At 54.5% G+C, this 25,621-nt stretch overlaps 1 protein-coding gene across 13 annotated transcripts in view; it reads right to left on the bottom strand.

The window, feature by feature from the left end:
• The window catches only part of EBF3 (EBF transcription factor 3), a 128,011-nt gene extending 102,846 nt beyond the window's left edge, over positions 1 to 25,165 (bottom strand). For 3 of the 13 annotated variants that reach the window (XM_045439259.1, XM_045439258.1, XM_045439261.1), the window contains exons 1-6: positions 16,693 to 17,360; positions 16,451 to 16,607; positions 16,021 to 16,084; positions 15,264 to 15,319; positions 12,264 to 12,337; positions 10,585 to 10,653 (exon numbers count right to left, since the gene is read on the bottom strand). In XM_045439259.1, the coding sequence (XP_045295215.1) occupies positions 10,585 to 10,653; positions 12,264 to 12,337; positions 15,264 to 15,319; positions 16,021 to 16,084; positions 16,451 to 16,607; positions 16,693 to 16,826 (554 nt within the window). In that variant the 5' untranslated portion in view covers positions 16,827 to 17,360. Of the gene's footprint in view, positions 1 to 10,584; positions 10,654 to 12,263; positions 12,338 to 15,263; positions 15,320 to 16,020; positions 16,085 to 16,450; positions 16,608 to 16,692; positions 17,375 to 25,146 lie in introns of those variants that run through there. The other 10 variants (XM_045439265.1, XM_045439254.1, XM_045439257.1 and 7 more) reach the window with 7 other exon arrangements.
• Positions 25,166 to 25,621: the final 456 nt, after the last annotated feature.

Here is a 25,621-nt window from a genome sequence, read left to right on the forward strand (position 1 = left end):
AATGGGAACAAATGTGTTTGGGGCTGGAATGGGGTTCTGGATGCTCTAATTGCTGGGAATAATTATAATGGGGTCTCAGGGAACGTAAGAAGTCACTTGTCGTGACAAATGCCCCAGCCCAGCACATACGCTTCTGACCGCGAGAATGGGAGCAGACAAATCATGTCCTTCCTTAAAGTTAAATGTACTCCTAGACCTTGCTTAATTCACAATCGTGTACGAAAGCCCTTTCGAAACGATAAGGCACATCCACGTGTCGTATCGTTCTCAACCCAGGCAAGTTTATTTTTACTGCCAAGCGTTTTCTGAGACTGTCGTGGGCACGCTACATGCGTACGAGCAGCGCGTCCAACACAAAAGCTTCGGTGGCCAGCAGAAACGGGAGAGCATCCGCCGTTCATTAGGGCAGCGGGAGAGAGCAGGATGTATCTTTGAGCTGCACAAAGGCACGCCTCTGGACGGGGAACCTAGCCGTTTATTAACTTGCATAACTCATTTATTTGTTCAAAGTAATGATCTTTGGGAAAAGGGCTGTTATATTTAGAACCTGCTTGTCAAATTTAATAAATGATAGTTATTGCCATTTTTTCCCCTGAAAGCAGTTTTCCCAGATCCTTCTCACCTTCCCTGGGGTCCCCGCCGGCCAAGGACCGATGGGCAGCCCACGTCTCGGTAACTGATGGCTGCTGCCCGGTGGCCGGCTCAGGCCGGTGACCTCGGACGGTAGGGATGAGCATCACGTCTAATCCAATCCCCCACTTATTTCCTGACCCAATCTTCCTGATGTCAGAGGACAAATCGCTTCATTGAGAAAATGGAAATGGACGGGCGAGATCCCTTTGGTAGCAATTCCAATAACCAAATATCAGGAAGGAGACAGGAGAGAGGTTGCTGGGGACCACCCCATCCCGGCACACTGATCTGATTTACAAACCTCTCCTAATGTGAACCAAATGCTCTGGGTGTGAATTCATACTTAGCCATAAAACCCTTTCGTTGCTCTGTCTCATATTAAATACCACATATAACTCTCAGCAGGTTTTATGTTGTGTTTCACTGTCAGCAATGGCTAAAGCTGGCCTAACATTTTGTTTGGCAATTAGGAAAATTTGTAGTTTAATTTATTAAACCAAAAAAGCCAACAACTCCGCTGAATGCTGAATTCATTCCATTTTCAGGCCACAGTGTAGTATTCTGCCTTCCGATCATTTAATCGTTCTCCTTTTATGGCCTGTGCTATTTAAATAATCCAAAGAAGTATTTCTGGGGGTGGGGGGTGGGGACCCGAATAATAAGCAAAATGGAGGGACACCACTTAAATAAAGTCTCGGTAAAAAGTTTTCATTTCTTTGCAAAGGAGCCAGCTGTTTTAAAAACAAAAATGGGGGTGGATCACGTAAACTTCTGAAACACCCACAGACAACATCCAAATACCAAAGCACTAACTGCTACGATAAGCTCACGAGTAAGGGAGTTCACTACAAAAACACAGTCAATGGCAGGGAAGACACGGCCCAGAAACCTTTCATAAAGAAAAAACAGAAAAACAGAAATTCAGAAAGTATTATTAGTGGTTATAAAGCTGTAAAAATACACGGAAGGCTCTTAAAATAGATTTTAAGTGAAAGAAGCCAATCTGCAAAGGCCACACTGTGTGATTCCAACTCTATGACTGACATTCTAGAGCGGGCACAAGGACAGGCCCAGTATGAAGATCAGTGTCTGCCCGGGGCCGGGGGTAAGGAGGCGAAAAGGCAGAGCATAGATGATGGTTAGGACAGTGAAACCACCCTGCATGACACTGCTGTAGGAAAAGACCTTTGGGACGCACAGCATCCAGAGTGAACCCTAACAGCCGACTTCGGTTTACTTACAACATATCAGTGCTGGCTCATCAATTGTAACAACGTGCCTCACTAAGGCAAGATGTTACCAAACGGGAATACGGGGACTTTGTACTTTCTGCCCGGGTTCTCATGTTTCTGTAAACCCAAAACTGCTCTAAAAAAATGAAGTCTGGGGGCACCCAGCTGACTCCGTCAGGGGAACATGGGACTCTTGATCTCGGGATCATGAGTTCGAGCCCCACCACCAGCCCTGGGCCTAGAGCTCACTTAAAAAAAAAAAAAAAAAGTATCAATTTTTCTAAAAAGCAGTCTCAGACCACCTTGGAATCTATATCAAATGCGGAGGAAGGAAATGCCAAGCACGGGTGGTTTGTTGCTGGCCGCAGGTGTGGACTCCGTGGCCCTGCTCCGTGACCACCCCATCCTCAGCCCCGCTTTGTGCCTCCTGGTCTTTCTTGTTGGCCACGGGATGTCATTCCACACAGCTGGATGGTCCTGTGACCTGAGCGGCAACAACTTGGAAAGGACATCTGCATCAACTGGTCAGGACAGGATTTGGGTACCTGCACACCACATCCCCAGATACTGACAGTCTTAGAAAACCCAGGGCCTTCTCAGGGAGGGCCCCCCCCCCCCCACCTTCCTCAACAGGACTGGACAGGACCATCCCCGACCCCTCCCCAATGCCTAGTTGGTCTTGTCGGGTGTTGGTTGAGATGAAAGGGGCACCCTTCCCTGCTGTGCCTTCTGTGCAGGCCCCGTCCCCCACCTAGAGTCAGGGTGACCTACCTGCCTGCCCCCACACGTGCCTCGGGAAGGCGTGCCGCCCACCTGTGCCTACAATCGAATCCCACACTCCTATGCTACACATAGGTCACCCTCGGATGGCCCCATGCCAGGGGCGGCCTGCAGACCCGTTTTCCAGTGACACCACCACATCCAGACCGGCCATTCCTGCGAAAAGTCTCCGTCTCAGTGAAAACTTACATCGGGGTGTGAGGATGTGCAGGAAGCCACTGCTGAAGCCTTTACTCGGACGGGGAGATGGGGGCTCAGGCCAAGGCAGGTCTTTCCCCCTTTGGAACTTCATCATCAGGAGGGCAAATGTTTTCAGGGCCTTAAACACTGCCCAAGTTTTGTCTTGTTTTAACACGGCACCCTGCCCCCCGCTGCCTTCTGCTGAGAGAGAGGGAAAAGGGAAAATACAGGCAATGAGGGAGGAGGGAGGAGGGAGGAGGCAGGGGAGAGCGAGGAGGGAGGAGGGGGAGGGGGCGGGGAGAGGTGGGGGAGGAAGGGGAGGCGGAGGCAGGGGCGGCTGGAGCTGCCCGTCAGGGCTAACCGCGGCCTCCTCCCCAGATGTGCGAGCAGCTCCCCTCCACACCCAGCAGAGGCAAGCTGGAGCCTACTCCTTCCGTCCGCGGGGCCTGGGCTCTGGGTCCTCCAACGACGCAAACTCTGAGCCCTTCCTTTCCGCACATGTTAAACTCATTTCCTAGTGAATTACTGGGGGAAGCAGGGCTGCCCCTGTGCACGCTCACACGCGGCACTCGGTCCACCGCTGGCTCCACGGCCCCGCGTGCATTTGGAGTGTTTTCTAGCTGAGCAACTTCCAGCCAAGGAATTAGAGGGAGAGTTCTCATTTGTTTTGTTTTTAAAGGGAAAGGGAAACCAGTGATTCAAAAACAACCCGTTACAGTTTCCCCGCCCCAGCCCCCACCGTGCCCTTCATCGAACTGGGCGCAAATGTATAGCATTTATTATGTTGATAGATAGGACAGACTGTTTGCTGAATAAATAGTTTTGAAAACAGCCTCTTCAAGCTTTCTACAATTTAATGAACCCTAGTTACCCCCAAAGACCAAGAAGCTTATAAAATACAATCCCCCCCCAAAAAAAAAAAAAACCCTTAACACATAAAATTCCTCTGCTTATTTTTCTAAATTATAGCCATATTTTTATTTTAAAGCATTAATAATACCAGCATAATGTCTCATTATGTAGACTTTTGACCACAAACGTTTTGGGGAGATTTGCTAGGTAGATAAACAAACAAGAGGTGCTTGTGTTCTGGCGGGCTGACGGGAGGGCATGGTTTTCATTTTCTCCGAGCACAAGCTCCAGAAGCTGTGCCCAAGCCCCGGCTAAGCTCCTTGAGTTTTCACTTCCTGCATCCCTACTTGTCAATCACTTCCTGTCTGCAACGACAATTTCCATCATTAGAGCGTGCAATTTTTATCTCCTCCAACATGCCGCCCGTTGCCGCTGTTAGTTTGAATTCTGATAAATTATTCACCATCTTTGAAAAGTAACCGAAATCACAGCATCAGCGTGAGCTGCCTACATACACAAGGACCACCACCCTCCCGGTTTGTCTCCTAAACGCTCTGACGAGGCCAGCTCCTCCCGCTTCGGCGGCACGAGAAGGCCTGTGGCCAGCCCCAATTATCTGCTGGTGCACAGAGAGTAATTATTTGCTTCCTGTAAGCATGCGTAACAGAACCCCGAGTTTGGACGGCTTTCCATAAGGTAATCCAATTCATCCAAGCCATCCTAACACAATTACAGGCACTGGCAATATCTTTGCTTTTCACCTGATAAGGCTGCCGCAGAGGCACGGAATGGCTTGCGTCAACATACCTCCTGGAGTATAGCTTCTGACAGGCCCGGCTTCCAGCCCCTCCCCTCCGCCCCCTGCATTTTCATGCCTGCGTGCTGCCCCGGGCTCCTGCTTACAGCAGCATCAGAGGCAGCAAAGAGGCTTCTCCCTTGCACAAGCGGTCAAGAATCCGAGTTGTTTGAGAGTGTTGCGGAAATCATGACGAGTGTGTGGCTGGTTTTAAAACCCAGCCTCTGCCTGGCTCGGCCATGGAGTCCTTACCCAGGCCAGGCACAGCCATAAATCTCCGCGGGCCTCCTCGGCCTAGACCAGAGAGGCGGGCGCTGGGCCTGGTGGTGGCCCCGAACCACTGTGGCGTGTGGGGACAGTCAGCACACAGACTTAGCATGTATGATGTAGACTCTCCTCCGATCCTGGGGCTGCCGGGGGGGGGGGGGGGTGGGGGTGGGGGGGGCGGGGAGAACAAAGTCAGACCTGTTTCTGGTGTCTCCCTGTGTAAGTGAAAGCATGTCATTGTGAGACAGTAATGTAGTGCTTCCTCTCCTGTTTATTTTCAGAAGTTTATGGAAAAATGTTTAAGGGATGAATGAACTTTTTGCCTCTCCCCACTGGCGTGCCAGGGAATAAAACAGCCATTCACACCTGAGTGTGACAAAGCCAGATGGGGCCGGTGCCAGGCAAAATCAGATTCTTTGTAGCCACATCCATTCATCCCAACTGTGTGTTCCTGTTGCCAAATTCCTGGCCAATGTCTTCCCTCCGCTGAAGTCCCAGCGTACTCAAACAGACCCTGAACCGCTCCGCGCCTCAAACCCACGGCCGAGAGCAAGAGGAGGTCTCCGGGATCCCAAGGCCTGTTGGCGGATAATTATAGTCCCATCTTCAGGAAAACCGAGAAGGGAAGGCTCACACCAAACTGCACTGTTTTCATCGCGTTATGCAGATGAAGTGACGTGATGTCGTTTAGGCAGTTAATAAACAGTCTCCGTGTTGCAGGGCATCCAAATGCTACTGAATAGAACACCCTAGATCCCTGAATGATGTGTAATTAAAATTATTTTTAAAATCCTCCTTGACAGGCCGGGGCTTAGCCAAAATGTAAATGACATTAAAGAAGACAATGAATTTAATTTTATTTAATGTCCCTTTTTGCAGATCCTCATTTACATAGCATTTTTAACAAAAGCGTTGACCTTATAAATGCTGGCATTTGTACAGCTCCCTCAGAGTTGGATTTAATCACGCTCGTGCAAAGCCATGAGGGAGGAAGCTTTAAGTTCTCGGCTTGGAGATGGAGTAGGAATAAAAACAGTGGGTCTGGTCAAATGTTTATCCTCCCCGCTTCTGAAAACAACCTGACAAGAAGATGTAAAGGGCTGGGGAATAGCCCGGTGCTGTTTGTAAGGCTTGGTAATAATCATACATAATCGTTTGGAAATATAGCTAATAAAAAATATAATGAGTGTTCAGCAAAATCGGCATTAGGCCCAAATTACATGATATTAATACTTGAACAGGTGCAGAAAGGCGCTTTAAATGAGGTAAATGAATAAAATGTCCCAGAGCACAACTGTGTGTGCTGACAAAAAGTCAATGCCATGAATAATTCAGCGAGGGGGACCGCCAGCAAAGGTCGGCTCTCTTTGACCTTTGTGACAGGAAGTGAAAGGAAACACTGTTGACTAAAAAAAAAGAGAGAGAGAGAGAGAGAGAGAGAGAGAGAAAGAAAAGAAAGGAAGAAAATCTCCAATCGGTCTTCAGCTACCGTTCTGCAATCACTTTAAAGGTGTAAAGTTAAAACGTGTAAATGAATCAAAGCAAGGCTGGGCGGGGGGGTGGGGGGGGGCAAGTTAAAATTGTTGGTAGTTAGCACATCAGAGTAAGGACGATGTGAAATCACAGACAATGAGAGGTTAAGTAAATAATATTTTTCTACAACCCCACGTCGATTATGTATAAAAATCTGAGGTCAGCCGAAAAGTATTTTCAGAGCCCACAGGGTTGAAATTCTGTAACAGCTGTTAAATATGACAAAACTTCCCTCCCCACCCCCCACCCCCCAAACTAAAGCTATTCCAAACTCTGTATGAAAGAAAATGGGATAAACAGATGTCTGGCTTCCAGACAGGAAAGTAGGACAGACTTGGAATGAGAAGTCTCCCCGACTCTATAGACCGATGCCAGATTTACCGGGGAGGGGGCGCTGCCTGCCATGGAGGTGCCAGCGAGCAGGACGCCTGAGACCGTGCCATCTGGAACCGCCCCGCCGAGCACGCTCCCAGCACCGCGCGAGCACACGGCGTGCGACCCGGCCCGCGTGGACGGTCACGGCGCCCGGCGCCCGCCGCTTCGCGGGCTGCAACACGCGGGCCTGGGCGCCCCCGGTCCACCCGGGGGGCCAAGTGCGCAAGGGAGGCGAGGGCGCGTGCCTTGCTGGGCACCTCCAGGAGGGCCCGGGCGCGCTCACCAGGATGGCACAGGGGGAGCACGAGAGCCAAAGTGTGGTTCTGGTTTAGCAGCCACACCGACATCCTGTAATCATTTACAGCCCTTGGAATGTACGGGTGAAACGAGAGAGATTTATCTGTTCATAGTTGGGATATGTGGACAATGGGTGTTCCTAATGAAAACCATCTGCTTTTGTGTTTTCCCAGAAAACATTATTCCATGAGGAAAATGATACTCCCATCCTTTTCAGGAACACCGTAAGAAATTACATATGCATGTGCACACACACACACACACACACACACACACACACGTGCACCTGGGTACATATGCACACGCACACCTTTCCCTCCCTGCGTCTGGCTCCCCACAGGTCACCGCGATCTACCGTGGACCCTGTCCCGTAGCGTCCACTGACCGTGCTTTTACTTCCCAGCGTGATGCCTCTCCTTTCCTTTACCCCACAAGTCGTGACGTTAGCTTACGTCAACTGCAGTGGAATTGTATTTTCGGAGCTATAAAAGATGGTTTGTCTGGCATTGTTTTATGAGGAAGACGACAGTTAACGTAGGTGAAACCTTCACGGTAAATTAAAAGGGTTTGATAATACAAAATATCCTCACTTTTCCCCCTTCTTTCCTCTGAAGCGTGTCTTCCATGCTGTTCGTGAGTATTTAATGCTTCTGAAAGACAACTAAGTTGTGTAATTAATTGATTTAAGGTATCAGAGTCTATAGAATGTGATTTCCCTGCCAGAGCGGGAAGCTTACTCCTCTGTTCTCATAACACAGAGAAGCAGTCTCAGCGTGCCGGAAGAGGCTCGGTGTGGGTTAGAACAAACGTGGGCCCATTGATCTCAATTCAGGTTGGAATTATTGGTTTATATCCTCAGGACAAATATGCCTTATCTGGTCAGAACCTGCTAAATGTATCCAAAGGCCACAAGGAGCTGGCGAAGCACATTGTATATAATTCTTTTTTAAGCCAACTAACCAAGTGATGACATTGCTGATGGGGACCTGTAGACTGACTCACCAATCTGATGGGATCTTTTATCCTGCAATACTCCAGAGGGAGCACAGGCTAGAAACTCAACATGAGCGACTAATTTTAGGAGGCAACACCCCTCCCCCCCAGAAATGACTATCATTATGGAATTGAAACTCATCTCAGCTGTGAAGGACTGACTGCACCTCTCTAAAGATGTTCCCCTCCTGCAGGTGTGTTTTTTTTTTTTTCTTTCTCTGATTAACACAACTTGCCCTAGCGAACGCGAGATTCTTCGCTTTTCCCCTAGAAACAGACCCTTAAACTGGAGAAGGAGCCAATACAGCAACAGTTTCACGAGCATCTCCATCAGGCAAGAGAATAAGCAGGGTTTATCCACTGTCAGTGACAGCTCTCTCAAGAACGCTAAAAATGTACGTTCTGTCTGTCATTACTTCTTTTTTCTTTTTAAATACATGAAATTTATTGTCAAACTGGTTTCCATACAACACCCAGTGCTCATCCCAAAAGATGCCCTCCTCAATGCCCATCACCCACCCTCCCCTCCCTCCCACCCCCCCATCAGCCCTGTCTGTTCTCAGTTCTGTCTGTCATTACTTAAGAAACTATCCTTACCTCAAAACCCCTAACGTGGAACGTGATTAAAATTCCTGTAAAATTGTCCTATCTTTGAATTTAGAAGCCAAGCAGATTTTTCATCAATAATTAAGACCTCCAAAGCATTTACGCCAGGCGTAAATGGGGCTGCAATCCTCCTTATTCAAATAAACTTGGTAAACCCATTAGCCAAATGTTTTTACATTTTTCCCCTCCTCTCACGCTTCTGGAATATCAAATGATCACACACTTCTCTTAGACTAGAAAGGTTTCGGTAATCTCGGCACACACTTCAATTAACCAAATAGAAGAGAGCATCCAGACAAGAATGAAAGGGGACATTTCTGCATATCAAGGGAAGATATTTCCCACCGCGTGGATTAAAACGGAGTATTAAAAGGTATTCAGTATCAACAGTCGATAAATGATTGAATGGTACACAAACCCAATGTGATTTTGAAGGGAACACACAGTATCCCAAACGTTCGTGGAATCGACACGACCCCTCCGTTACTGTGCTGACGACGTCACAATTTAAAAGGAAGTCATCTTTCTAAAATCTCACCATCTCACCAACCGAAGACAACCCAAAAGAGGCACGCCTCACAATCCTGCACTGCCAACAAACACACACCGCCTCTTCAGGCATCTCACGCTCAGACAAGATTCCAGGAGCTGCTCAAACACTTTTAGCCAGTCAAAAACAAAATAAAATGAATTCGGTGACGAGACGACAATCCAAGGCCGTACGATTTCCATAGCCACCACACTAAAGACAAATATAATTCTATTGATTTTTGGAGTTGGAGTTCTATAAAGTGTTGAACTTGTTCTCAATTGCCTGAGTGACGGCCACAACTGGTCAGCCCTATTTGATTACTAATAAGAGAGCTGTCCTCTCTGTCAGATACCGAACATTCTCCACTAAGCAAACAGCTATCCCAGCTAGTTAAACATTAGCATTGCTCTCCACTGGTGGTGCATATTTCTTTAGGCTTAACTCATAGAGTTTTCCGGGTTTAATTTTTCAGACACTGGACAGCAAAGTTCACGATCAAAAGATAACTTTGTAATGAAAGCTGCTGAAATTCAACCCCTCTTCAAAACCGTCTAACCCTCTGCCTCACAAAACTGGTGTCATATGTACACGCCTAACATTTATTTGATTTGGGTACCAATTGCGAAATCTGCAGTCAATCACACACTGGGCCTCTTACTGTTCCTCCCACTGTTGGGAAGAAAGGACTCCTCCTCTCCTCCAGGTCACCGAAAGCCAGCAATTTGGGTGAGTGTTGGAAGAGGAGGGTGGAAGGGGATGTTTTTGTTGTTTCGACCAAAGCAATGCCAAACGCACATTAGCACTATTAGGACTAATGATTAGTATCTTAAAAGGATGCAACGTTGCCCAAGGAATATGATAAATCACAAGATGAAAAGCAGCAAGGTAAAGAATGCATACAGCTCATCTAGTTATGGAAATTAATGTTGGAAAATGTAACCAGCGTGTGTAATTAGTTTCAATTATAACAACTTTGGTTTGTTAGTTACATATTTGCTACTTGACATAAAGCGACAGCCACAATTGGAAAAAAATTAGGAGACATTTTGCAACTAATTGAGAGCAGATTAAATTCATTCTAACACTGGGCAACAATTACAACAGTCAACGCCACCCAAGTCTCAACTTCAGCTATCATCCGAGATAAAAACAAGGCAAAAATGAAATACTTGTTAACAAATTAGCAAAAAGCATTTTATGACATATCTCTGGGTTGAAAGCCAGCAAATCTCTAGGCATAAAGTGCTCCTCACAGTGAGAGCAGTGGCAGATGATACTGCTTCCCTTGACAACTCGCAAGCAATTACTGAATCCCCACAGAGCGAGCCACCAGGTTTCCAAGTCAACCCACCTGTGCATGATAACGCACGCGGACAACAAATGGTGCAACTCACAAGATGAGCTCCACACCAGACTCCAAAAAACGGAGCAGCTAGAAACCGAGCACAAGCGAAAGGGCTGGGCTGCTGCTGCGGGTTTGTTTTGAGAAATGAAGAAGTCATCCTTACCTGTCAATGATTACAGGGTCTGAGGGCGTTTCGTTTCTGTTGCCACAACTTTTCTTGTCACAGCACCGGCTGTGGAGCAATGGTAAACACTGGTTTCAATACGCGCTGCGTCCTTTTATGCCCAACTTGTAATTTATTTTTTTTTTTTTTTTTTGAAGCCTGACACTAAAGCGGTCTGAGTGGAGACAACAAGTCCTCCTACCACAGCAGTCTGGCAAACGTAAACCCAGGGAGCTCGTGTGCTCTGCGGCTACACTCATGATGTAAGTTTCTACCGGAAGGAACAAAGTTGAACAGTATCTGGTACCCTCGGAGAGCAGCCCGGCTCCTACAGAAATTCTGATGCTAAAATATGGAAAGCGTGTTCGGTGTTTGTCTTTGCAATGAACTGAGGAGAAGGGGAGGCAGGAGGCTTGGGAATAACTTTTCACAGCTCCCGCTTTTGTTTACCTCTAATTGTCAAGCTGTTATTTCTGGAAAAGGTGCAAGATGCCACCTTCAACCAATATTTCTTTTGGGCATTTATTAATTATAACCACAAAGGCACGCATCAATCTATCAGAAACTTCCATTGTTCCTTCTTTAAGCCCACCTTCACTCCGTTATTGAAACTTTAATTAAAGCAGAAACGAAACAAAAATGTTATGCTTCTCGCATTTTAAAAAAGCATACTTGTATAATGGTTACATGTCTAAATTAGCTAAATTAACACCATATGGTTGGCAAAGTATATAAAGCCTTTTAAAGCTGACAGCTAAAGTGATTAAAGAAAGTCTACAGTCTTCCACTTAGAGCTTAAATCACATCTGTGTGCTTTCTATGTTAATTGCAGTACATGCAGAAGTGGATAATAAAGAAATTCCACTTTATTGGTTGTAATTTATATTTATTACCTGATATGAGAAAAAGTCAGCTTTTGTATATTAGCGCCGTAACAATATGTCTGCTCAGAAATGGCATTTAGGCAACAGGCACCGTAGCCAGGCAGAGTATGCCCCTCAGAGTCTGCGGCCTGCTACTGTCGCCTGCAGACCCAGGCCCTGGCTACGCCTTGCGACTATATTTCACGTGCGGCACATGCAAAGTCAATGATGCATTTTTATTTGCCATGTAGGGGTGAGACTCTGGTGGTACTTGGAAAAAAACAGGTGGGAAACTGCTCTTCTGACAGAGATCTCAAGGAACGCGCGCGCAATCTAACAACAATATGGACGAGGCATCGCCACTCTGGGGAAGAGGTTAACTGACGGAATCACAATCCAATTCTCACATAGGCTAGCGCTGGCATAACTACAGAAGAGTTTCCTTTTTTATCAGTAACAGACAGTTGCAGAGCTCGGGACGCCAGTGCTTGCGAAGGAAGCAGTAAAATGAGTCCCAGCGCTCTCTGACTCCTCCGGCTCCGGGGACAGAGGCGTCACCCAGGACCCGTTTTCCTTTTTGACTGCACGAATTAATCCGCTCTGCTGAGCAGCCGGTGGCGCTGGTCGTCTCCGCCGGGGAGGGAGAGAGGAGAACGGGCTCCTCGGTGGCTCGGGGTGCAGACTCGGGCCGATTGCATTTCAATCGATGCCCGGCCCGAAGTTGGGCGGGGTGGTGGCGCCTGCAGGCAGCGTCCTTTGTGGACGCAGCTGGCGCCGAGGCCGCCCGCGCCCCTGCTGCCCGCGCCCGCCGCTCACCTGCACATGATCTCGTGGGTCAGCAGCACGCGACACATCTCCGGGTTCTTGTCCTGGCCCTCGTACACGATGGCCTGCGCGGGGGGGGGGGGACAAGCAGAGGCGGGGGTTACGCGGCGCCGGCGGCTTGGGCGCCCAGTCGCCCCGGGCGCTGCGGGTCTCCCGGGCGGCAGGTGCACTGCGGGCCAGGGGAGGCGTCACGGCCCAGCCAGGCCACCGTCCCGGCAGAGCCCCCTCCCCGCACCACCACCACCCCCCCCCCCCCCGCCCCCGGGGCGCAGGGCTAGGCCGCGGCCGGCCTGCTCTCCCGGGCGCCCGCAGGGCCTGCGCGGGGCCCGGGGGTCGGGAGGGTGGCGGCCGCGCCGGAGGCTGGGTGCTGGAAGTAGGGGTGGGGGGAGGCGGGTAGGGAGGCCCGGGCGCAGGGCGTGAAGGGGCTCGGGGCGCCGGGGCCCCCTCGGCTGGCCGCGCCGGGCCGCGTCCTCGGGCCATTGTCTCGCCGGAGTTCCAGTCTGCGTGCTGCAAACAGCCGGCGCCGAGGAGCCGCGACCGCCGCGGCGGCCGCGCGCCCCGCTCCTCCCGGCCTGCCCGCCCGAGCCAGGTGCCCGCGGTGGGCGGCCGGGCCCGGGGCGCAGCAGCCGCACGTGGCCGCGCCGGGCGCCCCCAGGAGTGCTCAAGGCCCCGGGGCGCCCGGGCCCGCGCGGCCACGTGCTCCTCGCCGGATGATATTTGCAAAGAAAGTGCTAATGGCCAATCTGGTGTTTATTTTGAAACTGCTAACAATGATTTTTCTCGGGTAAAAAGGCAGTGTCTGCGCACACGCTCGGGTGGGTTTTGAGCAGAGGCTCCGCCAGATGGTGCGAAGGCCGAGGTGCGCTCACGACCGCGCGCGGCCCGGCTCCGCCGCCGGGAACCCGAGCCGGGGGCCGCCCGCACCAGCCCCACCGCCGGCCTCGCAGAAAAAGGGAAAAAAACGGGGGGAAAGGTCACTGGGGGAGGGGCAGGGGGCGGGGGCCGAGAGCCGCAAGTTCCCGGCAGAAAAATTCCACGGAAGGGGGAGGGGAGTCCCCTCTCCAGTTCCCTCCCCCCCGGCACCGAAAATTATCTGGAAATTACTTCCAATCTCCTCGGGCATTTCTCACACTTGCCTCCAGTTCCAGGCGGACAAAGCCCTTTCTCGACAAGGCCCGAGGCTGCCCTCTGGGAAGCGGGAAGGGTCCCCGCGAGCCCCTCCGCCCCAGCCTCCCTCCGGATCCGCTGGGAACCACGGCAGCGATGGGCCGCCTGGGGCTGCGGGGCGCTTGGCCGCGGCAGGCGCCGGCACTTCTCAGAGCCCGGCTTGTCCTCCGATGGATCCCCGTATTTATATTTGATTTATTTTTTATTTTGTAGCACAAACAGAAATCCATAAACTGTCGGTTCAGCGCCATTGACTCTTTGATCAGTTACTGGGCTATTTCTTTCCTTCTCCCCACCCCCCCCCCCATCCCCGTCAGTGAGAGGAGATTAAATGCCTTTATTTTCAGCCCTGTTTATGTTGCAAAGGTGCACGGCTAAATGAACAATGAGAGTACATTGAAAACGAAGCCGCCTCCTCTATGCAAACCAGAGAAACTCACGGCTGCCTGCACCCACCTCTTAATTAGACCACTGCGGTTCCGACAACATTTCGCCCTCCTGTACAAAGGAAATAGACGCACCCTGCCAACCAGCAGCCCCGTTTCGGGGCTTCTCTGAATCCCAGTGAAATAATCACCAAAGGGCACACAGCTGCCTCCGTCTTTCTGACAAAGACACTACTTTACCTGTAAGATCGGTTTTACCCTGAGAGAAAACCAAAGTGTTTTACGCTGCAGACGTTAAACTCCAACGCGCTTGTTGCCTAGGTCAGGACCAACTTTTTAAAGGGGAAGTAAAATCCGAAAAAACTAACTGCTGTGCCGAGAGTGGGAAGCTTGCGTCCTGGGCTGCAGGAAGCACCCAACTCCTGTCCTGCTTGGCTCACCAACCCCTAAAGTTACCATCAACAACGGAGGTGCTACTTTCTACTTCCATTTCCAAGCCTGAAGCCCACCTCGGACGTCTATTCTAAATCCATCTGTGCCTCGTGGATTTAATTTTCGCATGGAACTTGCCCCTCCCCCAACACCATTTTAAGGAAAGTGGGGGTGGGGGGAGATCTTTACAACGACTAAACAACAGTACCACCCAGCACAAAACCAGCCAGACTGCACAGCGTGAAAAAGCAATGAATCGCTTTTCTGCACTTAATCACATTACTGATAGCCAATAGTTATCATCGGAAAAGTTGACCAAGACAGGTTAAATAATTTAATAAGGAACCGCTTGTAATTATGTTATTTACAAGGTATGACAGAGGGTGGGAGAGGGGAACAGAGGCAGCTCCCAGAGCAATGGACGGGTGTGGGTGACCCCTGGAGCTGGGAGTTTGAATTATGGAGAGGGGAGGCTGAGAGGTGAAGACGGGCTAGCGGAGAACAAGGTGACTTTTCACCCCAACACATTTCACTTTTAAATCCAAATCAACGTCTCGCGTTACTAGACCATCACACCGGAAAGGGGGGGAAAAATGAACTAATCAAGCCCAACTCAATGGGCTTTGGAAAGGAGTTAGTTGCCTTTGTTATAGGAAAAAAAAAAAAAAATCAATGAAATGATTCCAAGCAGAGAGAGAGAAACATTTAAAGATATACAAGAGGGGGAGCCTCCTGAAATTTCTCTGTCAAATATTAATTACCATAGCTAATTAAGACAATTGGATTCCACGCACAAGCCATCTACTAGAGCATATATGTCCTATTGTGATGACAACAGTAACTACTTTACCAATCGCATCGTGTATTCCAATAAATATGGAATTCTCATTAGCATGTCAAGGAAGCCAAGTGGAAAACAAGTCCAGAGACCCATCTGCCCTCCTCTCCACCCCAGGACAACCCAGCCGAACAGTGGAAAGTAGTGCGGAGGCTTAAACTTTCTCACCTGTTTGGTCATTGAGTCTATGAGGCGCACATACAGGTCCTGCTCCGTTCTGACTCCTGCAAAAAAAACAGGGATAAATTCTCATCAGGATTTTAGCAAGGGCACCTGAGGCACGGGGCTGCTGCTGCCGGCCGTGATGCAGCAAAACTCAGCCATGCCCTTTAAGAGGCGAAAGGGAAGCCCAATCGCTTCCCCTGCTCTGAGTTTCTTTTCCTCATCCGGAACCTCTAAGACTCTTAGGGTTTGCACTGGAAGGTGCAACAAATTGGCCAGGCTGCGAGCAGGCCCGGTGGCTGCACCGGGTGGGCCCATGTGGTCATTTATTTTTAGAAAACAGAAAGCATGAAATGGAAACTGAGTGAAGAGTTTGAACTCTTTCTAGTGTCTCTCGAGGATTTTTTTTTTTTTTTTCAAAAACTCGTGCACAGGAAGTCAGTTCCGCTCCGCTTATGGAGCTGCCCCCATCTCCATAATTAACATTAATTTGCAAAATTGAAAAAAGTCACTTAAAAGTGATGTCCTCCTGAAGCCCCATATCGATCCCCCTTTTTACTTTCTGCTTCGAGCCCCACCGGTTAATCATGTGAAGTGCCATCGACTTATTGATCGTTTATGTTTTGGTTTCCTTCTATGCCACGAGAAGATTTCGTGTTTACATCCGTGTCATTTTAATCTCGCAATCTTTGAGTCCGTTAGCCGTCTCGGGAAAGGAGGGCGAGCCCGGGCGGGGCGGGCGGCGGCGGCGGCGGCCACTTACCGTTGCTATACAGCAACTGCAGTTTATAGTGGATGCCGTTGTTGGTTTTCTCGTTGTTGGGCTCCTGAAAGTAACGATAAATAATTGCGTTTAGTGCGATCGGCGTCCGGCGCGGCCACCGCGCTCGGTCCCCCTGCGCCACCGAGGCCCCGCGGCCTCACACATGGCAGGACTCGTAGCTGGGAGCGGCGCGGTGATGTCACTTTCCCGCTGGAAGCCCAGCGTCCTCCTCGCCCCGAGCGAGTCCGGGGGCGCGCAGAAGTTGCGCAGCCCCTCGGCGGTGGCCCGGGCGGCCGCACGTGGCGGCGGCGGGGGCGCCTCGCCGAGCGGTCCCCGCCGCCGAGGGGGGCACGCGGGGCCACCGCGCGCGGGCACCGCCCGCCTCCCACTTGTAGAAAGGTGGAAGGTGGGATGGTGTGCGGGCACTTACTTTCTCTTTCTCCACGAAGTCCACAAAAGCGGTCCTTTCGATCTCCACCGGCTGCCCCTGCCTGTCGTAGAGCGCCAGCACGAAGTGGAAGAAATTGGACTTCCGGAGGTTGGAGGGCGGCTGCTTCTCGAAGTGCGCCCGCGCCAGCCCCACGCCGCTGCGGGAGGAAAGGGACAGCGGCCCGGTGAGGAGCGCGGCGGCTGGGGCCGGGGCCGGGGCGCGCGGGGGCGGCCGGTACGTACCTCTGCGCGGCCGTGTTGGCGTCCACCACCCCCGCCGTGTGCATCCACGAGCGCACCGGGTTCATGCCGCTGCCCAGCGGCTCCTCCTTCATGGTCGTCCCCCCGCGCGGAATATTCTCCTGAATCCCAAACATGAAAACTGCTGGCGGCGGCCGCAGCTCCCGGCCGAAAGCGCTTCCGCGAGCAGCGGCGCTCGGGGCTCGGCGGCAGGCGGCTACCCTGGCCGCGCTCGCCCTGCTCGGCGCCTGCGGTCCGGCCCCGCCGCCGGCTTCAGCCCGTCCCGGGCAGGCGCCACATACACCAGCGGCCGGGGCGCTCCGGACGGCCGGGGGGGCGCGGAGGCGGCTACACCGGCGGCTACACCGGCGGCGGCGGCGGCGGCGCTTCGGAGGAGCAGGACGCGGTGGCCGCGGCGGCGGTTGTTGTTGTTGTTGTTTGCAGGCGCGCTCAACGTGGTGTCATCCTAGCCAGGCGGCGTCCGCGGCTGCAGGACACTGCGGGATCGCCCGCTTCTGGCGCGGCCCGCCTGCTCCAAAGACAAATAAACGGGGCAGTGAGTGCCGCGGCGCAGTCCCGGGCGCAGGCGGGGCGCGGCGGGGCCTGGAGCGGCGCGCGCAGCGGACGGAGGCGCACAAAACTCAGCCCTCTCTCCCCGAGGAATGGACCCTTTCCCGGGAGCCAAAACTCGAAGCCCCCGGGAGCGGCGCTGTCAGAGGGTGACGTCGGGGGGCGGCGCCTGCGCCATATATGGGAGCGGCCGCCCCTCGCCGCGCCCCTCGCCGCCGCCGCCGCCGCCGCGCTCGCTGACTGACTGCCTGACGGCGCCGCGAGCCGGCCCGAGCCCCGCGAGCCCCGCGAGCCCCGCCGCCACCGAGCGCCACCGCGCGCCGCCGCCGCCGCCCCCGGCCGCGCTCCGCGGCTCCTCGCGCCCACCCGCAGCCCGGGAAGTTCCCGCTCGCCCAAATAAAGCTCGAAATGAAACAAACAGCCAGTGCACAATCGCTGCTTGGCCCCCCAATACCTCCTCCCCAAATCGGCCGCACGGTCCAAACACTGTAGGGAGGAGGGGGTGAAGTGCCGAGGCACCCCAAGTTGCCCAAATGCACGCAGTACACGCCACGGGGCCTCAGCGCGCCTTGGGGCGGCCCGAAGGGACAAGTGGGTAGAGGCGGGCAGGCCGCAGGGAGGGGGCTGCAGGGGCCAGCCTCCGAGTGGGGACGGCGCGGGGGGGGGGCGGGGGGGGAAGAGGAAGGTAGGTGGGGGCGGGTGGAGAGGGCAGGGCTCCCTCGCCAAGGCGGGGCGCGCAGCTCAGCCTGGTTTCTAAACAGACCTCAGGCTGCTGGGGGGCCGGTCTGCCCCCGTCTGGGCCTCGCCGGGCGCCGGTGTTTCCTGCCCCGGCGGAGGCCGCCGAGTGCCGGGCTGAGGACCCACGTCGGAGGCGGGCTCCGCCAGATGCTCTGTCTTTCCCGGCGGCCACGGGAGACCCCGTCCCCCGGCCTGTGCTTAACCGCGGCGAGTGACAAAGAAGGCTCGGGGCTCTCCGGACGGACAGGAAGCGCGCCCGGCCTCTCCGGCGACCCGGAGCCGGGTGTCCGGCTGCGCGCCCTGCGCCGTAGCCAGACCTCCCCGGCGCCAGCCTCTCTAAAAGCCGAGCGGACGCCGCGGGCGCCCGGGTCCTGCCCTCAGTGCCGCCGGGCCCGGGTGAGCGCGCGGCGCGCAGCTTCCCGACCTGGTTTCGAGGAATCGGGAGGGCAACAGGGCACGGGCAGCGCGTGGGCCCGGCGGCCGAGCTCCTGCCGCGGGGACTCGGCACCCAGGCGCACTGCCCGCCCAAAGGACGTCTGCACGACCAGGAGCAGAGACCCAGGGGGCTACCAGGAGCTGTCCCGGCACTTCCCAGCCGAGAGAAATCAGGCCCTTTCGATTAAAACAAAACCAAAACAGGTCTCAGGGTGTGTGTCGCAGGGCCCCCTCTCCCCGCCCGGTATGGGGTGGCACTCCCTTTTCCCATGAATTGGCAGTGTGTGTACGTTAATATTTTAATTAATCGGGAAAAAATCGAAGTCCGATTTACGTTATCTGGGGACCCCCACGCTTCTTGGAAGGGGTGAGAAAAAAAAAAAAAGATGTGTTGGAAAGCAATCTATTTTGCTGGTGTTGGGGGTTAATGACTATTGCCAAAGATAAGTGAATTATCAAAGCTGTTGCGCCAGTCCTATCTCAAAATCCATTACGGTGCCGGCCGTCTAATTAAATACGTAAGTATAATAAAATCATATTTTATGACTATTTGAGGGTAATGAGATTAGTCTTTAGAAGCGATCGCCACATATTAAAGATGCCACTGTCTATAGAATGTTAATAACCTTAAATCAAAGTGTATGGAAACTATTCACGATAAATTAAAAGAAAATTTCTGTATTCCTAATAAGCCCAGAGCTTTCCACCCACATCAGACTGAGTGGAGAAAGGAACACCTTCTTCGTGGAGGCACAGCGCAAAATAAAGTTGGCCATAGGTGGAGGGTGGGGTGGAGAAATTGCTTTGTCTCTGCGTGTTTAGCTGCTTCGGGGGGCTCACGCAGGGCGAGCGGCAGGCGAGTGTTATTGTCAGAATATGCAAAGTGCCTTTTCGGGGAAAGATGAAGTTGGAAATAGGAAACAATGCTTCCTTTGTACCACACTTCCTAAAATGCCCAGCCCGCCTTGGAGGTGCCCCCTTCCTTGCGCTAACGAAAGTATCATGCTTAAAATCATTTACAGTATCTTTAATTCAGATTACACGCGCCAAGGCGATTTAAATCTGATTACCAAATTAGAAGGTTTAAAAACAAATCCTTCTAAATCTGATACTGTTGACTAAAGAGGGGAAAGGAGTTCTATAAGCCCATCACATAAGGTAACGATCCTGCCCCAGAAAGAAAAGGGGTTTTAAACCTTTTTGACAGCAAATGCAGCTGCCCCAGTATTTTGGACGATATTAAGGGAAAATGAATGCAAATCTGTGTTCAGCAGCCATCTGGCCCGAAATGGGGGAATCAGCTGCTCTCACAACAGGCTCGGAGGCTGAATCCATTTCAGCTCATTTTCTAGATCATCTGGTCCCGCACCCAAAGCGTGGAAAATACGGTCTTTATCATTCACCAACTTTATCTTTTTTGTCACTCCACTGCTGGCTCCGAGCTGCGGGCACAAGGGCCGCCCGACCCGGCCGGGTCTCCACACGGGCCTGCTGGGGAGCAGCCTGGCAGGGCAGCCCCTCGGCCCCCACCTCACCCCACCCCCGAGTTTTGCGTTAATGGAGGGGAAGAAGCAGCGGAGAGGAGCGAGGGCCGAAGCACAGGGCTGGGGAGGAGGACGGGACTGCAGGTCAAGTCCTGGGCGCCCTGGGAGATGCTGGGAGAGGTCCCCGCGCCAGCCTCCTCCCCCTGGAGTCCCGCTCCCGTCTCTCTCGCTTCCTGGGGAATTAGGGGCGCCCAGCACCCAGGCAGGGAAAGCGGGGGTGGGGGAGCGGGGCGAGTGGGGGGGGGCGGAGAGACAGGCTGTCACTTTGGAAGTTGCGCAGGCCGGGCCGCTGCTCCAGCCTCCGCTCACAGGGAGCTCCCGGGGGCCAGACGGGCGCCCAGGGGCCGGGCCGGGCGGGGCCTGACCTTCGTTGGGAACCCCGCGGGCCGAGACGGCGACGCCGACCGCTCAGGGCCCCGCGCTCAACGCGATTTGCACGGGTGGCCCTTGCGCCGCCGCCGCCTCTCCGCCGCCGCCTCCTCCTCCTCGGAGGGTGGGAAGTATTCCTTTTGTGCGGATTTACGGGGAGAGGCTTCAATGAGCCCCCTCACATTTGCATTTAAATAGCGGCATCAAGCGCTTCGCGTGCCACACACCAGTGGGCTCCCAGATGTCACGCCGGAGTCAGTCAGATGGCCAGTGCCCAGCTGTCCTCCCCACGTCGTGCCGGAGCAGGCAGTGACCTTAAAGAGACAGCGCCCGCCGCCCCTGGAGCCCTGTTGGGGAAGCGGCGTGCAGAGCGCAGGGCAGAGGCGGCGCTTGGCCGCTGACCCGCGGCACCACCAGAGGCCGAGCCTGGCGGTACGACCCGGCGGCGTCCGCACCCAGGCCCAGCCCGGCCACCCTGCTGGCCTTGCAGTGCCCAGTGGCCCGGGCACCGCACGCCTCCAAGCCCCTCCGCGTGCACCCATTACCCACTCGGGGAGGGCAAGGGGCCGTTCCCCGCGCACCAGGTGTGAGCGTCCCCCTTGTACCTCCCCAGTCCCGGGGCCTCCACTGCTGCGTGGTGCAAGGCCAGGAGAGCAAGAGGCGGGCTGGTGCCAGCCTCAAGAGTCATCCAGAAACTTGGGCCAAGTCGGGGTCCCAGGGAGTAAGGCCAGCCACGGCGCCCACTCCGGCCCAACGTTCAGGCTACTTTGTGAATGCCCCATCTCGCTCGCGGCCCGGTCCGGGGAGCCAGCCGACCCTCCCTACCAGCCTTCCAAAGAGCAGTAAACTGCATTTCCGGCGTTGAGAAGCCCGGGCAGGGGGTGTTCCTGGAAACTGAGCCCCCTGAGGGATCGGGGGGCGCGTGGGCGCGTCCAGGCGTGGCGCCCTCGAAGGGCTCGTGGCCTCAGGCCCAGGCTGCGAGGCCTGCCACTCAGCCCTCGAGAAAGGGTGAGAAGCCAATGCGCCAAAGGCCCCGCGGTTCGCGTTCCCGCCGCCAGTGCGGAGTTGCAGGCTCGGCCCGCCCCCACGTCCTCCGCGCCTGGGGGGTCACGCTCAGCCTGCGCTGGCTACCTGGCCGCCGGCCCCACTCCGGCCCGGGGCTCAGGACCCGGCGCTGCGCACAGGCGGGGGCCAGGGAAAGAACCAGAAATTGGAAAGCCTGGCAGACCTTGGGCCCCGGCGGGAAGGAGGCCACACAGGGGCCCGAAGGGCCGAGAATAGCGAAATCCTGGGAAGGCACACCTAGAAAGTCCTGTGAACTGCGAGGTAGGGTGGAACAGCCAGGCACCCGCAAACCCTGCCCACCTCGGGTCAGTGTGTCGAGGCCCCTGAGTGCGTCCAGGGTTTGGCTTTGTGCCGCTGGGTCCCGCTCACCGATGGGCTGTGGGAGGCCGGGGAGGCAAGGGCTCTGGTGTCTGGTCACCCGAACCTATTAAACTGCGCATAAATGGGGCTGGACCAGGTCCGGGTGGGTTTTCCAGGCCAGAGAGAGCGCCTTCGCCACCTCGGGGCAGAGATGGAAGCGATGGGGCTCTCAGGAGTCAGGTGGCGAACTGAACCCAAGCCAGGCGGGCGTCCCGCCTTCCCTCCGAGGCAAGTAACTGGGCACCTCGCCCAGGACGCACGGGGAGCACCAACGGGCTCCTCTGCCCTCTGCTACAAAGCAGGGAGGCCTGACCGGATCCACAGGTAAAAAGTGAACACTGCAGGGTCTCAGCCCCCAGTTCTCTGCATCATCACCCCCCCCCCAACCCCTCATCCTGTAAGGTTAAGGTTAGCAAAGCCCGACCCACCCCCCGAGTACCCTAAGAGGCTCAATTCTCCAAGCTGGAATATGCAGGCGCCTCTTGTCTAAGCGGCCAAGTTTGACAAACAGCGCCTCCTGGGGTGGGGAGAGCAGTGTCGCCGCACAGCCGAGAGCCACGCCGCCGAGGCTTCCACCTACCCCAGGGCAGGTGGCTGCCGAGGCTCCCTGCCCAGCCTAACAGCTGCGCTGCAGCTCCTGCACGACCCGCGCACCTAGGCCTCGCTGACCCCGTGACCCCAAGAGCGCACAGAAATGTCCACCCAAAGCCTGGTCCTAACTGCCGCCCACGTGTGTCTGCAAAATCCAGGCCAAGCCCGGCGCCGGCAACAAGGCCAGGGCAGTGAGCGCCGCGCCCACGCCGTCGCTGGCGAGAAACGTGCGCCCCAAGTGCCCAGTCCCGCGGGAGACAGCGGACGCGCCGCGGAATTCGCTCGACCCTCTCCCTGGAAATCCCAGGGCTCTCCAAGGTGGGCATAAAACGCCAGGGCGCAACTCGATTCCCGCAGCATGCGAAATTAGAAAGGAAACAGTTAATTATCGTCTCCTTGTCCTAACTTTTCTCTGGTTCCTTCTGTCACTTTGGCTGGCCCTACCATTCTGAATCTGCCCTGGGGGCTCTTCAGCCAGAGCGAGAATCCCAAATCAAACACTCGCATTCTGCGAGCTGGGCTTCTCCCAACGCACCTAGCAACCTTAAAGGTTGCCTCTCCGCGAAAAGCTTGGGAGAAGCACCTGAGCTGGGAAAGGCAGTTGGCGTTTGGCGCGGTCCCTGGGACCCGAAAAGGCGCAGCGGTTTAACAACGAGCTGTTGTTTCCGGGGCTGCGTTCAGCGGCGCCCTAAGGCAGTCGGGCAGGACGCGCCAGAGCCAGCGCCCCGGACGCGGATTCCGCGCCCACCCGCCCCCGCCAGTTTACAAAGCAAACTTTCCCCTGAGTAGTTTCTAGATCGAACGGCGCACAGAGCGCGCCAATCAACACCTAAACAGACCCAAACTGTGGAAACACGGATCGATCAGATAATTTCAAATATTATAATTGGCTTTAATTAAACACACTGCGTTCTAATTAACTCTGAAATTTTAGCATGCTTTGGGACACTGGTGTCTGATTTGATATTGTCAGTCCAGATGTCCTAATAAAATTCAATCCTCCACTCAAGACTTCAATATTCACTAAGAACAAAATGCAAATTAAATGTAAAACCTAAAGTATCGCCAAAGGTATAATCAAGAAAGGTGTCTCAAAACTTCGCACTTTTTATTACGCAGTAGTTAAAAAATGCAGATTACATGCTAACAAGACCTCTCCAGCACACCATAAATCTTAACTCTTTCCTGGGAGGGGGTGGAGGGCCCCGCCACCGGCTTAAACGTAAAGGAAGGGGTAACCAGACCCCAGGACAGAATTGAATGCCCTCATCTGAAAGCTAACGGAGCGCAAAAAGTTTGCCAGTGAAATTCTGGTTTGAAACGGGTTTGCCAAAACGGGCAAAGGAGTTGGGGGGCTAGAGAGCCAAGGGGTGGGGGTGGGGTGGACGGCCGGGCACGGGGACTGACGTCCTCCTCAGCAGCGACACTCGCCCGCCCCTCCGCCGCACCTTAACCGGGTGTGGACGCATCCGTTCCTGTGCGCAAAAATGCGTTGGTTGGTGGGGGACAGCTGCCGGGCCTGGTCAGCCCGCCCGGGGAATTACCTCGGCTGTAGGGACTGCGACGAAGAGGCTGGGAAGAGGAAGGGAGAGCACACTGCCCTTGGACAGAAATGTGTCAAGTCCTCCTTCCCTTCGCGCCTGCACAAACCCTTTAGCCCACGTCCGCGCGACTTCTAAGGGATCCGAGCTGGCGCATGGTACCCGGCGGCGCGCGGCAGAGGGATGGCCCCTCCCGGTGAGCCGGGCGCAGGCCGTGCAGGGGGTGCGCCTTTGGTGACACATTTGGCCGCGCTGTGATTCTTTACCAGTCCGAGGGTCTGCTAAATTTACAGCCCAGAATGAGCCCTGTGAAAAGGAAGCTATTCCCACATTAAACATGTGTATGTTTTCCATACTAATGGAGTCACTTAAAGCTGTTGCTAATTTAACTTTGTAAAAAGGCCACACTGTGGAAATTTGCATTTTCTTTAGGATATTGAAATGAAGAGAAAACTGCTGGGCGGCGAGGCTGCCCAGGGCATAGCTAGGGGCCATGCAGAAATAAAAACAGATAAAGAAAAGAAGAAAGAAAGAAACCCGCTTCTCTTCTAGACTATTAATAAGCAATTTGTCCCGCTGAAATTTACATTGCAAAGCGGAGCGCGCCGGCAGCCGAGGCGGCAGGGCTGGCGCGGGCTCGGTCAGTGCACCCCGCGCGGGGCGGGGGCAGCCTCTGGGCCGCCCTGGCCGCCCCCGGGGGTGATCTATGGGCAGCTTTGAACTTGGCATCCTCGCCGCCGCACCGCCGACCCTCGCCCGCACCCACGCGTGTCTGCGCGCCAGTGCCCCGCCTGGGCCGCGCGGCCGGAGAGCGAGGACGGGGGCTGCGCGGTGGCCACCAGGCCTGCCGCAGCCAGGTTAGGGTCTCTCGAGGGGAGCCCCTCCGCTCGCACGAACGTCCGGGACCCACGGACTCCCGTCCGCCCCCAAATGCTGCCCAGGCCGTAAATTTAAAATGCCAACAAAAAGCTTGATTTATTATTATTATTTCTTTCTTCCCGCCGGGCCGCGCCGCCCCGGTCCAAGTCAACTGCAAGTGCGGCGCCCCGCGCTCCGCGCCCGCCCCGCGCCCCCGCCCGCGCCCCCGCCCGCGCGCGCCCGGCACCGCGCGGCTCCCGAGCCTAGCGTGGGGCCAGGGCGCCATCTACGGGCGCCGCCGCGGCTCCGGCTCGCCTCCCGGAGCCCGCTCCTCCTCCCGCCGCCCGCGCTCGCCCCGCGCCGGCTCCGCCAGGCCTGCCACTTACCGCAATTACGCGACGCTCCCCGTGCCGATCTGCTTAGGAAACACGGGCTGCTAGTTAGGCGAACTTTTAAGCGCCGCGGCAAAACTTTCGAAAGGAAGGCGCCCTCCTGCCTCGGATGTTTGGGCACGATTCAGAGATACGAAATGCAGAGATAATGCGATTTGATTTGTTAGTCTAACTCTGCGACTTGAGACTTGATGTCCCCAAAGACCAGGCGAGCTTCCCCCCCTTTATTTATTTTTATTAAAACATCAATCTACGCTGGAGCTGGGTGAACTCGGTTTCACCTGGAGAACATAAAATTCTCCATACCAGAGAAATAACCACCTTTCATAAATCAGCGGTATTCCTGACACATCGATCAATTTTTGGTTGTTAATCCGAAAGGAGGAGTTTTAATTGCTTCCTGCGTTCTCTTCCAGGCACCTCGGCGTTTCGACCTTTCCCTCCCTCCCTCCAAGGGTCTCACTTACCC

Source organism: Leopardus geoffroyi, chromosome D2 (genome assembly GCF_018350155.1).
Source record: "Leopardus geoffroyi isolate Oge1 chromosome D2, O.geoffroyi_Oge1_pat1.0, whole genome shotgun sequence".
In the NCBI taxonomy this organism is placed as follows: domain Eukaryota; kingdom Metazoa; phylum Chordata; class Mammalia; order Carnivora; family Felidae; genus Leopardus; species Leopardus geoffroyi.